Source organism: Daucus carota, chromosome 5, assembly GCF_001625215.2.
Source record: "Daucus carota subsp. sativus chromosome 5, DH1 v3.0, whole genome shotgun sequence".
Classification (NCBI taxonomy): domain Eukaryota; kingdom Viridiplantae; phylum Streptophyta; class Magnoliopsida; order Apiales; family Apiaceae; genus Daucus; species Daucus carota.
The window spans coordinates 10,200,259-10,219,303 of record NC_030385.2 but is presented as its reverse complement, the minus strand read 5'-3'; the positions used below and the strand labels follow the sequence as shown (position 1 = coordinate 10,219,303).

Here is a 19,045-nt window from a genome sequence, read left to right as displayed (position 1 = left end):
TAAATATTTATGTTTTGAGAACTCTGTTTTTATGTATATATTTTGCTTGATTTCTTGTGTAGAAAATAGGTTTGTGAAATTGCAAAATAATCATGACTTGGATTTCACTGCCAAAGCACAGTGAGGGTTATAGTAATGGTGCCACACATTTTGTTAGGAATGCATTTGATAATTTCTCCATAGGAAATGAATTACGCTGCCCTTGCAAAGATTGCAGTAACCGTTTCTGGATTTCTCCGGACAATGTATATGAACATCTCGTGTTTAATGGTCCTTGTCCATCATTTAGTAATTGGATATTTGAAGTGTCAACCGACAAGTTTAGAAAGCCTAATGATGTAGGGATGGATGATTCTGATATGTGTATAGGCCTAGGTGATGATTTTGATGAAATGATTCGCAATGAAGGTAGAGCTAGAAATGGAATGAATAAAGCTGCAAAAGACTTCTATAAGCTTGTTCAGGAAGGGAAACAACCTCTGTTTCCCGGGTCTGAAAATTTCACGCAATTAGGCTTCATAGTCAGACTTTACCAATTAAAGTGCAGTCATGGTTTTACCGAGTCTGCATTCAGCGGTATTTTACAATTGTTGAAGGAAGCTTTCCCAAATGTAAACCTGCCTTCTTATTTTAGTGTTGCCAAAAAAATGATTAGAGATTTAGGCCTTGATTATGAAAAGATACATGCTTGTCCGAACGATTGCATGTTATATTGGGCTGAAAACAAAGATGAAATTAAGTGTAAATTTTGTGGGGCGTCAAGGTGGGTAGTCCCTAAGAAAGATAACCGTGCACCTTTTTCTACTAAAGAACAAGAAAACAGCTCTAAGATTCCCGCAAAAGTGTTGAGATACTTTCCACTAAAACCAAGGCTGCAACGGCTTTTCATGTGTAAAGAGTATTCTGAACTCATGAAGTGGCATGCAGTGGGGCGAACAAAAGACGGAAAGTTAAGGCATCCAGCGGATGCAGAGGGGTGGAGGTCAATGGATGCTAGTCATCCAAAATTTGCAGCAGAAATTCGAAATGTGAGGTTAGGATTAGCTGCAGATGGTGTCAATCCTTACCGATCAATGAATATAAGTCACTCCACCTGGCCAGTTGTTCTGGTCAATTATAATCTTCCTCCTTGGTTGATTATGAAACCAGAAAATTTGATTTTATCAACACTAATCCCGGGTCCTGAGTACCCTGGTAACGACATAGATGTGTATTTGCAGCCACTGGTTGCAGAGTTAAAAGAATTATGGGACATAGGTTTAGAAACTTATGATTCCCACGCTGACCAGACCTTTACGTTGCACGCGAGTCTATTATGGACCATCAGTGATTTTCCGGGGTATGCAGTTTTATCGGGGTGGAGCACGAAAGGTAAGTTAGGTTGTCCCAATTGCCACTATTGTACTTCTTCAACCTATTTGAAACATAGTCGAAAAGTTGTCTACATGAATCATAGAAAGTTCCTTCCTCCTGGCCACAAGCTTAGGTACGACTGTAAAAGATTCAATGGTATGGTCGAAACAGATGTTTCTCCACCTCCATTGTCTGGAATGGACATTGAAGAACTATTATTTGGATATGAGAATTGTTTCGGAAAGCGAGATTTAAAGAAAAGGAAACGAGAGACAGGGTGTCCCTTTAAAAAGAAGTCCATATTTTTTGAATTACCATATTGGAGGGAAAACCTGGTTAGGCATAATCTAGATCTAATGCACATAGAAAAAAATATTTGTGATAAAATATTAGGGACTCTGTTGAATCTTGGCGGTAGGACGAAAGATCATCTCAGTGCTCGAAAAGATCTACAGGAAATGGGTATTCGTAAGGCTCTTCACCCTATCAGAATTAGTGATACCAATCAATATGAAATCAGGGCCGCAATTTTTGACATGACTAAAAAAGAAAAGGAGCTTTTCTGCTCAGTTTTCAAGAATGCAAAGCTTCCACATGGAACTGCATCTAATATTAGTCGCTGCGTACATATTGCTGAAAGAAAGATATTTGGGTATAAAAGTCACGATGCACACTTTATGCTTCAGTATTTACTACAATTTGCTGTCGTAAAGACCTCAAAACCAGAGGTTGCAGTGGCTTTGCTGAGATTGAGTGCTTTTTTTAGGGGTTTATGCGGCAAAGTGATTGACCTGGAGGATATTCCTAAGTTGCAAGAGGAAATAATTGAAATCCTCTGTCAGTTAGAAACAATCTTTCCACCTGCCTTTTTCGACATCATGGTTCACCTTCCAGTTCATTTGTGTAAGGAACTGGAATTTGGAGGACCAGTGCACCTTAGATGGATGTTCGGAATTGAGCGATACCTGTGCAAATTGAAATCTTATGTCCGCAATAGGAGTAAACCGGAGGGGTCCATGGCTGAAGGGTATTTGGCAGATGAGTGTATCACGTTTTGTTCTAGATTTCTAAATGATACTATCAAAACTAAGAATGAACAGAACATACATGTTGGATACTCAATTGGGTCAAGAAGAAACAAAGATGGTAAATCAGTAGAGTTGGAAGACAAGGATTGGATTAAGGTTCATCGATATGTGCTTTTCAACTGTGGAAACATAGAAATTGAAAAGCTACTTGGGTACGTTCTTATATATATGTTCCTAGTATTTATTTAATTAAATAAAGTAGTTATTCCTTAAACTAGTACAATGTTGTATTAAAATTTGTTGTCTAAATAATAGGGAACATCATACCTTAATTGAAAGTCATGGGAAGTCAAAGAAATATGCAAGAGAAAAATCACATACAGTAGAATTTCACCACTGGTTGAAAGATGAGGTGCAGAAATTGAAAGAACCTTCATCAGAATTGTTAAATTTGTCAAGGGGCCCTCAACGCGCAGCTAAAAAGTATTCTGCCCATGTCGTAAATGGGTTCAGATTCCATACCAAGAAAAGAGATGCCAAGTGTACTACACAAAATAGCGGTGTCATTTTGACAGCACTAACCACCTGTTTTGCGAGTTCTAAAGATAAAAATCCAACAATTGGGGATGTTACTTACTTTGGAGCAATCGAAGAAATTATTGAAGTAGATTATTGGGGAGCAATCACAGTAGTTCTATTCAGATGTTGTTGGTATGAAAAGGATAAGGACTGTTATGGCCTTACACGCGTCAATTTCTCTAAAAATATTCAAAAGGATGATCCTTTTGTTCTAGCTACTCAAGTACAACAAATTTTCTATATTCAAGATTGTATTGAAAATAATCTGCATTTTGTTGTAAAGAAATTACCTAAGGAGTACGATAATATAGGCATCGAAACTGATGTCTTGGAGGATGTTTATGGACCCACTGTGCATGATACAGGATTGAACTTTAAAATGCAGAACCAGCGTGATGATGTTAGTTGGTGCAGGGATGACATGCCGGGTGAAATGTGCCGTGAATCGTTTAGTGGAGATGAAGCTGATGATGAAGATATTGAATGAATTAGACTGATTAATGTTCCTAGTTTTTGCTATGTCATTTTCCTTTTCTTGTAATTCAATGAATACTTTTGTTTGTAATGAATACTTTTGTTTGTAATGAATGCTTTGTTTGTAATGATTTCTTCTTGTACTGATTACTGATTTACTTGTTAACTCATGCTCTGTTTATATAAGAAAAATATGTGGACTAATGACCTTGTGTTGTTTATCTTATTTTCAGGAAATGGCAGACAACTATTTTTTTCTCAGGTTCTACCACAAGGGGGAGTTTCAGAAAAACAAGTACTCTCGTGGAAGCTGTTTCACCATTGCTGAAGCTGTTGACCCTGATAAATTTTCCTACACGGTAATCATGGAATATGTAAAAGATGATCTTGGATATAATGAAATTGGAGGAGTATATGTAAAGAAACAAGGCGGTGGCTGGAAATTAATTGATACGGATGCAGATGCAATTCGTCTTGGACAAGGTATGAGCAATGGTTCTTACTTAGATCTGTATGTCGACACGGTTATTGACAAGTCGATTGAGCCTTTAAGGCAGACCCAACCCCATGTAATTGTAAGGCCAAGGACTTCGTTTTTTGAAGGTAATTAAACTGTACTTTGCTACATTTCTTGTTTTGTGAATAATTTTTAAATTGCTTCTGCATTTATATCTTTTTTTCTTGTACTCTTGTTCCAGGTGTTGATTCCCAGGTGAAACGAAAGTTTGTGACAGTTCAGGATCTTAAACAACAACAAGTAGAAAAAAACAAGTTGGCCAGGGATGCATATGAGCTGGAGAAGAAAAGAAATACTGAAAAGAAACCCGCAGATCAACAGAGTAACAGAAAAAGGAAAAAAGATAGTGAAAATGAGAAGAAAAATGCAAGTGAGCCTCAGGAGAAAATGAAATCAACTGAAAAGGAGAAGGCAGATCATTTAACTCAGAATGAGAAGGAAAAAGAAAGTGGCACGGTAATTGGTTCTTTTCATCTCATAATATCATAAGATATCACACATATTTTTTAGTTTATAATTTGTTGCTTCATTTGTAGGAAAAAGTTGCAGATTATGAATTGAAGAGAAGGATGAGAGTGGAAGAAGTCCGGAAAGAAGCAGAAAGACTTAAATTGAAGGAGAAGGCTGCTGATCTGGCTGAAGCTGCAAATTTAAAAAAGAATAAAAGAAAAAAGGTTGTAGAGGTATGGTCAGATCTGGAACTGAACTTTGATAGGCAGTATGTTTCTGGACATGACAGTTTAGGTGAAGAGGAAGATGTGCATGTTATTCTTTTCAGTGTATGACATTGTTTTTTTTCCATAAATAATATCATATATGGAATCGTAGTTTTAATGTTTGACCATTTTTCATTTTGTAGGAAAAAAAGAATGTTCTAAAGGAGAAGGAGGTCACGGTCAAACGAGTGACCCGTTCATCAGTTAACAATGTTGAAAAGGTACATGGCTAGTTTTATTTAACTTTCTTGTTTTTTTAATATATTTCTGGATTGTATTTTGAGGTTACCTATTTTTTTGTGTTTTTTCAAGGCTGCTGATGGGGAGAATATACCACCAGTACTCCCCCATCCAATACTCCCTCCACCCCCTCCACTACCGGTTGATCTTACCACGCTGATTAGGGTTCCTAACAATCAGGGAATTGGTACGATGGATACATACTTATCAATGCAAGCAGAAAAGAAAAGGGGTGTGAAAAAGCAAAAAACAAATGACAAGGCTGCGACTATTGTGGAGGGTCATCAGGGGGCTAATGCGCCCATCATCGAAAGTGTATTTGAGACAGGTTTATTGTCATATTTAAATAATGGTTTCACTCAAGTATAAATAATGATCTCTTGAACTAATTATTTGTGTCTTCTTTTATATAGGTGAAAGTAGTAATAAAAATCAAAGGCGCAGAGGACCTACAAAGATGAATCATGTGTTCACAAGGAAGCTCGAAGATAGGCCAGTAGTTTCCTTAAATTCTGACTTTCAGCCATACTCAAGGAAAGATAAAGTAGTTACTGAATTGAGCAGTTTCTTGGGGACAATAGCAAGATTATATATTCCACTTGATTTTGTTAATTGGTCTAAAGTTCCAGAGGAAGAAAAAACTGGCTGGTGGGAATATGTCAGGGTAAAAAGCTATATTTTGTTTTTATAATTGTCTTGTTCTTTTTCACTATATTTGTTAAATGAACTAATTGCTAGTTATTTAATACATGATTAATTAAAATTTTTAATCAATGACTTCACTAGACAAAGTACATTATTCCTGACGAAGGGAAAGATTGGGTATTGAGGACGCTTGATGACAACTGGAGGGTATACAAAAGCCGAATTAAGTCTCGATGCTTTAAGAAGTTCAACAATGACAGGGACCGTATCAAAAGCAAGCCTGCAAATATTCCATTGGAACAGTTCATGGCTCTGCTGAGGTACTGGAATGATGATTTTGTCGAGGAAAAAGCTGGAAAAAATGTAGCAAATCGGAAGAAGGTGATTGATACTCATACTGCTGGTCGTAAGAGTTTTGCCCAGCTTCGTAGTGAATTGGTATGTTAAGTCACTAGAATATTTCTTCTGCATTCTATTTCATTTCTGTACAAATACTCATGCATGTTCTTTTATCATAGAAAATTGCTCAGTTGGATGGTGAAGGTTCTGCCAAGCGTGAGTTGTATACAAAAACACGCGAGGGTCATAAAAAGAAGGTATTAATTAAATAGTGTGTATATATATATATTCAGTTTTTTTGTCCGATTATGTGTCTACAACTCTACTAATGCATTGGCATACTTTTAGGAAAAGGAAAAGGAAAAAGAAAAGGAAAATGATGAAAATTTGGAAGAACGTCCATCTGATCATGATGAGGATGAAGCTGAGATTGATTTTGAAGCTCATGGACCAAACTGGTTGGTAGGAAGAACCGGCAGAACAAGGAAATCTGCAAAGAAACAACCGGAAAATATTGGTCACACAGATTCTGCAGACCTGGAAAAGATGAGGAAAGAAATAGCTGCTGAAATGGATGACAAGATGAATAAGAAACTCGGGAAAATTTTGGGGAGACTTGCAGAAATGAATCCCAATTTAAATGTCAATGTAGAAGAATTGTGTGGCCAAACTGATGGATCAGATGATGAGGACGATGGAAAAGAAGGGGAAGGATCTGCCAGTGACAAAGATGATGACGATGTAGGCGATGGGGATGGATCAGCTGCCAATTACGGAGATGATGAGATCGGTTCAGATGATGGAGATGGCTCTGCCTAGCTGATCCTCTGTTATGTCGTATATCATTAACTTAGCAATTTATCTAGCTCCGTCTAGCTTAGACTAAGTCTTTTGTTTAAATTATGTCTTATATGGCTTATTTAAGTATGCGACTTAGAATTATGTCTAGACTATATTGTCACGGTCATGGTACCGCTTTTGGATTGTTGGCAGCTACTTGATGCAAATTAGAATTCTGAATTGACTGTGGAAATTTGTGACAATTGAAATTTGTGGCTATATGCCTGGCTATTTGTATTTGCAGCAATGACATTTTCATTTTTTTTAAAAAAAAATTTGTTGCTATTGCATCGAAATCTGTTGCACAAAAATATATTAAAATATTGCAATACGGGCGAAAATCTTGGTTAAAATTCATTGCAATTGGTCTAATATTTGTTGCCTTAAAGTCATCCAAATGAAACAAAATTAAGCTAATGCAATACAAGGAATGCGTTGCTGTAGACAAACATTTGTTACTATATCGATTTATTGCAATAAACTAATTTCATTGCTGTATGGGGATATATTTGTTGCTAAATCCACCAATTGCAACGCGGTCAGATGCAACGCCAAAATTTGGCACTTTTGTTGCTATTGAACCTATTGCAACATATATAGCACTTTGCGCAATGGTTTCTCCGCGTTGCTATAAGCCTTTTATGGTGTAGTGAGCTTAGTGTGGGGATGTTTGATAGAATATATTTTTATATATATTCTATATGATTTTATTCTCATATTTAATTATATTTTGCACTGATTTGGATATTTATTTAATATATTTTAATGTTTTATTGTAGGAAATAAAGAATTCCAAGTTGAGAAGGATTTGGAGATAAATTAGCTATTTTGGAGCTAATTTCTATTAAAATTCGGATTAATTGGGTTCTACCCGATTTCTGCACTGTTTGGCCCATAACTTGAGTTCTGGATGTCGGATTTGGACGATCTTACAGCCCACGCGAAGCTCTTGGAATTCCCTTTTATTTAGAAGTGGTCCAGTAAGCAAAGTCCAACTGGAAAAGCCCGAAAACAGAGAAGAAAAGAAAGCTGCGAATTTTGAGAGAGAATCCTTGTTGGTTTTGGAGTTCTATTTTGTATATTGATTTAAAATATTAGAAAGACTTTTATTATGGAAAGAAGATCAGATTTTGTTATTAGAGATTACCATTAGAATAGACATTAGTTACATACGCTACTTTTACAGAGAATTAGGGTTAGAGACTTGCAGGAGGAACGATGACTTCCATGGATGTGACAACAATGGAGGTTAAAGGTTTTAATCTATAGTTTTCTTCTCTACTCTTATTAGTTTATTATGTCTCTTTATTGTCTTAGTTGTTTTACTTGTTTAATTATTATCGAGTAGTGTGTTATCTAGGGCTTAAGGGGAAGCTATGTTTGCACTATGATGTTGGCATGATTTTACAGTGATTTGTTTGATTGGTTAATTCTAATTGATATGTTTTAATATCGATTTGTGTAATCGGCCGATATCATGAATTGATTCTATGCGAATAGGAGTATAATCGAGAGATATACTACTAGAGGCACACATACAATTAGCAGAATTGAATTTGAGTGCGCGAGCATCATTGGATTTCTGAAAGCGTTAATACTTGAGAGAGATTAACCTTGCTTTAATTACCTGATTAATCGACTTACTAAAAGTGATTATTTGTGTAAGCATGTTTCGAGAGTGTTGATACTTGAGAGAGATTAACAAACTCTAGTTGCATGACCACTTTAATTGCTTTAGCTTAGAAGCCAATTATTGTGTAAGCATGGTGGACCTGATTGCCCTGGATTTTTAATATATTATTTTCTTGTCTTTTTAGCTAGTGTTATTTAGTTGTATTAGTTAGTTAAAATATATTTTATAATCGTTTTGATCTGGAAACAATTGAATATAACTGAATAAGATTGATAGCATCTGTCTCCTTGAGGATACGACCCGCATTTGCTAGTCTGCACTACAACAGACACCGTGCGCTTGCGGTTAGTTATAAAATAACACATCATAGGGCTGCCTAGGGGTTTAACGGCTTGTTGCATACGCTCAATGCAATCGTGTCATCTACGAAAGTGGTGCTAGTTAGTTAGAACTTAGTTTATTTCGCTTATTTGCCCGAGGACGTGCAAAAGCTTAGTGTGGGGATGTTTGATAGAATATATTTTTATATATATTCTATATGATTTTATTCTCATATTTCATTATATTTTGCACTGATTTGGATTGTTATTAATAGACTTTAATGTTTTATTGTAGGAAATAAAGAATTTCTAAGTTGAGAAGGATTTGAGCAAAAAGATCTATTTTTGGAGCTAAATTCTATGAAAAATCGGATTTGTTGGGCTCTACCCGGTTTCTGCACTGTTCGGGCCATATCTTGAGTTCCGGATGTCGGATTTGGATGATCTTACAGCCCACGCGAAGCTTGGGAGATTTTCTTTAATTCAGAGATAGTCCAAAAAGCACGATGTTCAAGTTCAACTGGAAGGTGACATGACTTGCCATAGACCAACCGATACGGAGTAGTTCCAATGGGGGTTTTATAAGCTGTCCTGTAAGCCCACAAAGCATCATCTAGCTTCAAGCTCCAATCTTTTCGAGACTTGGCCACCACTTTCTCTAAGATACTTTTTATTTGACGATTTGAGACTTCCACTTGGCCACTTGTCTGAGGATGATAAGCTAGGCCAACTTTATGAGTAACACCATATTGCTTCAATAGAGTTTGAAATTGTCGCTGGTGAAAATGAGATCCACCATCACTAATCACAGCCCTTGGTACTCCAAAACGTGGGAAGATAATCTTTTTGAAAAGTTTAATAACAACCTTGGAATCATTGGTTGGTGATGCAATAGCCTCTACCCATTTAGATACATAGTCAACTGCAACTAGGATGTATTTGTTTCCACAAGAAGTTGGGAAAGGTCCCATAAAGTCAATGCCCCATACGTCAAATAACTCAACCTCCAAAATACCGGTTTGTGGCATCTCGTGACGTTTAGATATATTCCCTGTTCTTTGACAAGCATCACAAGCAACACAAAAGGCACGGGCATCTTTAAATAGAGAAGGCCAAAAGAAACCTGATTGAAGTACCTTAGCAGCAGTTTTAGATGGGCCATGATGTCCTCCACATGCCAAAGAATGACAATGTTGAAGAATGTCATTAACCTCAGATTCCGGGATACATCTACAAAAGATTCCATCAGCACACTTCCGATACAGGAAAGGGTCATCCCAAAAATATTGTTTAGCATCATGGTAAAACTTCTTCCGCTGTTGAAAGGTCAAATCTGGAGGGTGAGAGCCACTCACACAAAAATTGGCAAAGTCTGCATACCATGGAGTTTCTGCAGTGATAGCAAATAAGTGATCGTCCGGGAAAGAGTCATCGATGGGAGTGTCAGCAGCAACATTGGATTTGAAGTGCAATCGTGAAAGGTGATCAGCAACCACATTCTCAGCACCCTTCTTGTCCTTGATTTCCAAGTCAAATTCTTGGAGGAGTAGAATCCATCTGATGAGCCTTGGTTTTGCTTCTTTCTTAGCCAAAAGATATTTCAGCGCAGAATGATCAGTGTGAACAATGACTTTGGAACCAATGAGATAAGTTCTAAACTTATCTAAGGCATAAACCACAGCTAGAAGTTCTTTCTCAGTAGTAGCATAATTCACTTGAGCTTCATCCAAGGTTTTACTTGCATAGTAGATTGCATGTAACACCTTATCTTTTCTTTGGCCAAGAACTGCTCCAACAGCATAATTACTTGCATCATGTTGGGCTCTACCCGGTTTCTGCACTGTTCGGGCCATATCTTGAGTTCCGGATGTCGGATTTGGATGATCTTACAGCCCACGCGAAGCTTGGGAGATTTTCTTTAATTCAGAGATAGTCCAAAAAGCAAAATCCTACTGGAAAATCCCAGAAACAGAGAGGAAAAGACAGCTGCGAATTTTGAAGACTAATCCTACTTTGCTTTGGAGCTCTATTTTAGATATTGGTTCAAAAACATTAAAAACAATTATTATTATTGTAGGAATAGAAAAAGATATTATTTTAGTTTTTATTATTAGTTTTGGGGAAAAGGAGATATATAGGACTTACGTTAGTTAGGTTTGATCTATCATCTTCTTCCTCCCGTAGACACGGTAGCTTTTTGGTTTTGAGCTTGGATATTGAGTTCTTGATTAATACAAGTTTAAGGTATTTTTATATATTCTCTCTACATGTCTTTGATGATTGTTTATGCTTCTTCTATTCTTAGCATGAGTGAGTAATTCTTTTCTAGGGCGTAAGGAGAATCCATATTTACACCATAGTATTGGCATGATGTTCACAGTAGTTTGATCGATTACAAGTAATTCTAGTCGATATGTTTTAATGCTTAATTTCTGTAATTGGCCAATATCATTGATTAAGTGTATGCGAATAAGGGTAATAAATCGAGAGATAAAATACCCATTAGAGGCACACATACGATTAGCCGAATGAATTTGAATGCGAGAGCATCATTGGAGTTCTGAGAAAATTAATACTCGAGAGAGATTAACACATGTTCTAATTACTTGACCAGTTTAATTACTAAGAGTTGTTAATTGTGTCATCATGTTTCGAGAGTGTTAGTACTCAAGAGAGACTGACATACTCTAGCTACGTGACCACTTTTATCATCTCAGTTTAGAAGCCAGTTTGGTGTAAGCATGGTGAATCCGATTGCCCTAGACCTTTAGTTAATTGATTTTCAAAACACATTTATTTGCATTGTTAGTTATATAAAAATCTTCAAAACTCATCTTTGTTATTCCGGAAGCAATTTGCAATAATTAGATTGAATTTCTTGAAACCTGTCTCCCTGTGGATACGATCATCCCGTACTTGCTAGTCTCTGCTAATAACAGACACCGTGCACTTGCGGATATTAATTTAAAACGCATCAAGTTTTTGGCGCCGCTGCCGGGGAGACGGCTAGTTTTCTATAGATTTTAGTTCGATTATTTAGATTGTTTCCATTGTCTCGTTGGAGCTTTAGTTCCAATTGAGACTGTTTTTACTGTTTTCCTTGTTTAGTTGTTCATGCCCAGGTCTACAGGAGACGCAGAATCAACTCCTATTGATCCTGATTTTGACACTACTTTACAACAATACCTTGATCGACAAAAGAAGGGGAAGCAGCAGTCAAAGATTAAAATGGGTGATCTTCCTGTTAAATCTTTGAAGAATTATTCGCAGCCCTCTCCGAGTGGTGTGCCTACTGGCATTGCTATGCCAAATATTCAAGCAGCAAACTTTGAGATCAAACCGGCGTTGCTCACAATGATCCAACAGAATCAGTTTGCTGGTCTTCCAACTGAAGATCCTACACTTCACTTGCAAAGGTTTCAACAGCTCTGCTCTACCATCAAGTTTCAAGGAGTCACTGCAGATCAAGTAAAAGTTATGTTGTTCGGGTTTTCTCTTCGTGATAAAGCTCAGAAGTGGTTAAATGATATCAATGTGACCGAGTGGGATGCAATTGCTCAAGCCTTTCTCACTGAGTATTTCCCTCCCAACAAAACTAATGATTTGGTTGACAAGTTGACCACTTTCAAACAAGAATATGATGAAACTCTTAAGGATGCATGGGACAGATTCAAAGATATTCAACGCTCTTGTCCTCATCATGGTCTTGAGAAGTGGTTTCTTCTCAAGCGCTTCTATTATGGTCTTGACTCCGAAACGAAGAGCACAGTGGATAATGCTGCAGGTGGTGTTTTTCTAGACAAAGGAGTTGATGATGGTTATGTTTTTCTTGCAAATCTAGCTGCAAATCACTTCAATAACCCGAGAGCACCTAAGAAAGGGGGTAAACTTGAAGTTGATGCTTATTCTCTTTTATCATCTCAACTCGCTACATTGACTCAAGAGATCCATTCATTAAAGACTTCACAATCGGCGGCTACTCCTCCTATGAGTATTAATGCATTGTCATCCATGGCTCCTATCAACAGTACTTTTTGTGAAGTATGCGGAGTTCAAGGCCACATGGGTAACGAATGTTCCTACAATGTTCAGAATTCACAAAATTTTCAGATGGAGCACGCAAATGCTTTTCAGCAGAGACAACAATACAATCCCTACTCCAACACCTACAATCCAGGATGGAGAGATCATCCAAACTTCTCATACAAAAATAATAATGCTCAGAATCTCCCTTCTAATCAGTCGCAGCAATATCAACAACCATATCAACAGGCTCTGCAACAGCAATACAGGCCTACTCAGGGACCTACAAATCCTCCTGGATTTCCGAAATCATCTCAACAACAAATCCCTCAATCTACACAGCCTGATCAAACCAATGATATGATGAAGATACTAATGCAAATGCAAAAAGGTCAAGAGGAAAGCATGCGACAAATGCAGGAGAACATGAGAGAGATTAAGGAGTTGAGGACCCATAACAAGATGATGGAGACTCAGATTGCTCAATTAGCTAGCTCTTCAAATACAAGGCAACCTGGTTCTTTACCATCTCAACCAACTCATTCCAAGGAAAACGTGAATGCTATTGCTCTTAGAAGTGGTCGCACATATGATGGTCCCCCAATGCCTACTCAAGATGTTTCTACTGAGAAAGAAACGAAAAGCACTAAAGATGACAAGGTGGATGAAGTTGTTGATCAGAAAGATAATGGTGGAACTGAAGGAAGCAAGAAAATTGATAAAGAGAAGATTAGTAGTGCTCCTCCACCATTCGAGCCTAAGCTACCATTCCCTAGCAGGATGAACAAAACAAAGGTAGATCAGCAGTTTGGTAAGTTTATGACCCTTGTCAAAAATCTGGAGGTAACTGTTCCTTTTACTGACTTGATTTCTCAAGTTCCTTCATACGCAAAGTTTTTAAAGGATATTCTTACAAAGAAGCGATCTTTCGGTCAGGTGGAGACAGTTGCTTTTACTGAAGAATGCAGTGCTGTTTTACAAAATAAGTCTCCACCTAAACTTAAAGATCCTGGAAGTTTTTCAATCCCATGTCATTTAGGTGCATTGTTTATTGACAAAGCTTTATGTGACCTAGGCGCTAGCGTCTCTGTCATGCCTCTCTCTATTTTTCAAAAGTTAAACATGGGAGAGCTAAAATGCACACAAATGACATTACAAATGGCAGATCGCTCTATTAAATATCCCTTGGGTATTTTGGAGGATGTGCCTGTCAAGGTTGGAAAATTTTATATCCCTGTGGACTTTGTGGTATTGGATATGGAAGAGGATAGTCAAATACCTATTATCTTGGGTAGTCCATTCCTTTGTACAGCAGGTGCTGTAATTGATGTTAAAAATGGGACTCTATCTTTGAGCATTGGTGATCATACAATTTCTTTTACTCTAACATCTGCTCTTAAGTCCCCATTGTTGGAGAATACTTGCTGCAGGATTGATGTCATAGATGAAATTGTTGAGGATGAGCTACCACAGGTTTTATTGAATGATCCTTTGGAAGCAGTTCTTATGCTTGAAGCTTCAGAAGGAGAAGGACATGCCGAAATTGATTCATTAATTCTTGAGTTGGATGGTAAGGTCGATCCGAGGAATTGTGAGGTAACAAACTCTATTACTTCTTGTGATAAATCTCATGTGAAGAAACGAGAGCTAAAACCTCTACCACCTAATCTTAAGTATGTGTTTCTTGATGATGATGAGTCTTATCCTGTGATTATTAGTTCAAGACTTGATGATAATCAAATTTTTAAGCTTCTCACTGTGTTGTGTATGCATAAACAAGCTATTGGGTATAGTATTGATGATCTTAAAGGGATTAGCCCAAACTTTTGCATGCATAGGATAAATCTTGATGATGATCATAAGCCTTGCATTCAGGGACAACGTCGCTTGAACCCTAACATGCAAGAAGTAGTTAAAAAGGAAGTGATAAAACTACTTGATGCGGGCATCATCTACCCAATTTCTGATTCTAAATGGGTGAGCCCGGTTCAAGTAGTTCCTAAAAAAGGAGGGACCACTGTAATTAGGAATGATAAAGATGAATTAATTCCCACTAGAGTTTTCACGGATTGGCGAATGTGTATTGACTATCGCAGGTTGAACACTGCCACCAAAAAAGATCATTATCCTCTCCCATTCATTGATCAAATGCTTGAAAGACTTGCAAAACATAAATTCTTTTGTTATTTGGACGGGTATTCAGGGTTCTTCCAGATCCCAATACACCCCGATGACCAAGAAAAGACAACATTCACATGTCCATATGGTACCTTTGCTTATCGTAGAGTGCCTTTTGGACTGTGTAATGCGCCTGCTACTTTTCAACGTTGCATGACATCCATATTTTCTGATTTCATTGAGTCTATTATGGAAATTTTTATGGATGATTTCAGTTTATGGATCTGATTTTGATGAGTGTTTGCATAATCTTTCTAAAGTGCTTAAACGATGTGAAGAGGTTAATCTGGTTTTAAATTGGGAAAAGTGTCACTTCATGGTCAATGAAGGAGTGGTACTTGGTCATCTTATTTCTGAGCGTGGCATCCAAGTTGACAAAGCAAAAATTGAGGTGATCGAGAAACTTCCTCCCCCTGTCGATGTCAAGGGCGTCAGAAGTTTCTTGGGTCATGCGGGGTTTTATCGGTGTTTTATTAAAGATTTTTCAAAAATTGCAAAACCCCTCACTCAATTGTTGCTTAAGGATGCCACTTTTGTGTTTACTGATGCTTGTTTGGAGTCCTTCTACAGGATCAAGAATGCTTTGATAACTGCACCTATCATACAGCCTCCAGATTGGAGTCTCCCATTTGAAATTATGTGTGATGCAAGTAATTATGCTGTTGGAGCAGTTCTTGGCCAAAGAAAAGATAAGGTGTTACATGCAATCTACTATGCAAGTAAAACCTTGGATGAAGCTCAAGTGAATTATGCTACTATTGAGAAAGAACTTCTAGCTGTGGTTTATGCCTTAGATAAGTTTAGAACTTATCTCATTGGTTCCAAAGTCATTGTTCACACTGATCATTCTGCGCTGAAATATCTTTTGGCTAAGAAAGAAGCAAAACCAAGGCTCATCAGATGGATTCTACTCCTCCAAGAATTTGACTTGGAAATCAAGGACAAGAAGGGTGCTGAGAATGTGGTTGCTGATCACCTTTCACGATTGCACTTCAAATCCAATGTTGCTGCTGACACTCCCAACGATGACTCTTTCCCGGACGATCACTTATTTGCTATCACTGTAGAAACTCCATGGTATGCAGACTTTGCCAATTTTTGTGTGAGTGGCTCTCACCCTCCAGATTTGACCTTTCAACAGCGGAAGAAGTTTTACCATGATGCTAAACAATATTTTTGGGATGACCCTTTCCTGTATCGGAAGTGTGCTGATGGAATCTTTCGTAGATGTATCCCGGAATCTGAGGTTAATGACATTCTTCAACATTGTCATTCTTTGGCATGTGGAGGACATCATGGCCCATCTAAAACTGCTGCTAAGGTACTTCAATCAGGTTTCTTTTGGCCTTCTCTATTTAAAGATGCCCGTGCCTTTTGTGTTGCTTGTGATGCTTGTCAAAGAACAGGGAATATATCTAAACGTCACGAGATGCCACAAACCGGTATTTTGGAGGTTGAGTTATTTGACGTATGGGGCATTGACTTTATGGGACCTTTCCCAACTTCTTGTGGAAACAAATACATCCTAGTTGCAGTTGACTATGTATCTAAATGGGTAGAGGCTATTGCATCACCAACCAATGATTCCAAGGTTGTTATTAAACTTTTCAAAAAGATTATCTTCCCACGTTTTGGAGTACCAAGGGCTGTGATTAGTGATGGTGGATCTCATTTTCACCAGCGACAATTTCAAACTCTATTGAAGCAATATGGTGTTACTCATAAAGTTGGCCTAGCTTATCATCCTCAGACAAGTGGCCAAGTGGAAGTCTCAAATCGTCAAATAAAAAGTATCTTAGAGAAAGTGGTGGCCAAGTCTCGAAAAGATTGGAGCTTGAAGCTAGATGATGCTTTGTGGGCTTACAGGACAGCTTATAAAACCCCCATTGGAACTACTCCGTATCGGTTGGTCTATGGCAAGTCATTTCACCTTCCAGTTGAACTTGAACATCGTGCTTTTTGGGCTATAAAGGAGCTAAATATGGATCTAAAAGCTGCAGGTGAAGCCAGACTTCTTCAGATGAATGAATTATATGAGCTTCGTTTTGATGCTTATGACAATTCTCGACTTTACAAGGAGAGAACAAAGAGAATGCATGATAAGATGATCCATCGCCGCGATATTCAAGTTGGTGATAAGGTGCTTTTATTCAATTCGAGACTTCGACTTTTTCCTGGCAAGCTTAAATCTCGATGGTCTGGACCGTTCACGGTAACTGAAATCAAATTTCATGGTGCTGTTGAAATTATGGGACAAGATGGGACGAAGTTCAAGGTCAATGGTCAAAGGCTGAAACTATATGTGGATGGTGCATTTGTTGGTGGAATAGAAACCTTCTATATCCCCAACCCCTCTACAGACATCTAAATCAAGGTTAGAAGTCAAGCTAATGACTCTAAAAGAGCGCTTCTTGGGAGGCAACCCAAGCTCATAGTAAGTTAGCTATTAAAAAAAATAAAAAAAAAAAAAAAAAATTAGATAGAGTTTTTGCAGAATTTTTGTATTTTGTATTTTTTGTATATAGTTTTTTTTTACTCCCAAGGTGCCTTGATAATTTTTGTGTGAAGTGCTTTCAGACATTTTAATAGATTACATTTGGGGCTCTGGCAGTTGATAAAAAAAAAATGTTAAGGCAAAAAGACCTGCCGATCTGTCTTACATAGTCGCGGCTCAAAACCTACTGTTTAAAAGCTTTTAAGGAGATGGTCAAGAGAGCTGCAGCTCTGCTCTGCCTAGCTACGGCTCAAAACCTTCTGCTTAAAATAATTAAGGAGCTGATCCAGGGAGCTGCAGCTCTGCGCTGCCTAGTCACGGCGCTAAACCCTTCTGCCACTCACGCATATGTACATCAGTATTACTACTACTTTTGTTGTCCTTTTCCTTTTTTCTTTTCTTTTACTTTTTTCTTTTTGTATTTTTGTTTTGTTTTAGTTTTAGTTCCTTTTATGTAAATTATAATAATCACATTTATCTATATTGTACTACTACTATTTGTATTTTTATTATTTAAATTATTTATTATAATATATGTATTAAATTTTTATTATATATATATATATATATATATTTGTAATTTATATTTATATTTATATTATATTTATATTATATTATACTATATTATATTTATATTATATTATATTATATTTATATTTATATTTATATTTATATTATATTTATATTATACTATATTATATTATATTTATATTATATTTATATTATATTATATTGTATTATATTATATTATATTATATTATATTATATTATATATGTGTATCTCTACTATATATATATATATATTCTAATACTATGCATATTTAAGTCATAATTTACGTGACTTATATATGTTTTATGTAAATTCATTTTTTTTATAATCTGAAAAAGAAAACAAATTGATTTATTTTGTAATATTTGTAATTGTATTAGTTTTGTATTAATGATGTTACATGTGTACATGTGTACGTGAGTGTCTCTCCAAACCCTAGAACCTGTTTTTCATCGGAACAGAGTCGCGCGACAACACCTCTCTCTTCAGTATTGCGGTTCAGTCTAGCCATCCAGTCTCAAGGTTCTGATCTCATCTGCAGGCTCGTCTGTAGCCTTCTTGCGCATTGAACACAGCCTGTCCGGTCTGCTATACAGAGTGTATGTTTTCTTTTGTTACCTCTGCATCAACACGAAAAAACAGAGCTTCCTTCAATTTCTCTGCAGGCTGCTCCCATATATATACGCGCAGAATTAACAACAGCTTGCATCCAGGAGTCTTGTTACAAATACTGTTTTTCTGGTCGCCAACATTCCATTGCAGCCGCTACAAACAGGCTGAGAGTTTGCAGCAAACACACGTGTTGTTCTGTTTTCTATACAGAGCTGTTCTGTTTCTATACAGAGTGTCCGTGCCCTTTCTCTAATCTCTACAGTAGCCAGTAGCCGCTTTCGATCAACGCCATCGATCATCCGAGCTTGTTGTAGTTCGCTGTGGTGTTCACCATGACTCGTAGCTCTGCACTTGTCTCACCTCCAAAGAAGAAACAAAAACAAAGCTCTGAAACCGAAAAGCCTGTTATTGTCAAGTACCCTGCAGTCAAAACCAGTGGAGACACCCAACAGAATCTCTATGCAACATTATCCAAACGTCCGGTGTTCCTCAACAAGTATGTTG

At 37.2% G+C, this 19,045-nt stretch overlaps 1 protein-coding gene across 1 annotated transcript; it reads left to right on the top strand.

Annotated features, from left to right (window-relative positions):
- Positions 1-344: 344 nt before the first annotated feature.
- LOC108221301 (uncharacterized) lies at positions 345-3,447 on the top strand. The gene is made up of 2 exons (XM_017395189.2): positions 345-2,593; positions 2,697-3,447. The coding sequence occupies exons 1-2, from the start codon at positions 345-347 to the stop codon at positions 3,445-3,447; spliced, it is 3,000 nt and encodes a 999-aa protein (XP_017250678.2).
- The last annotated feature ends 15,598 nt before the right edge of the window (positions 3,448-19,045 follow it).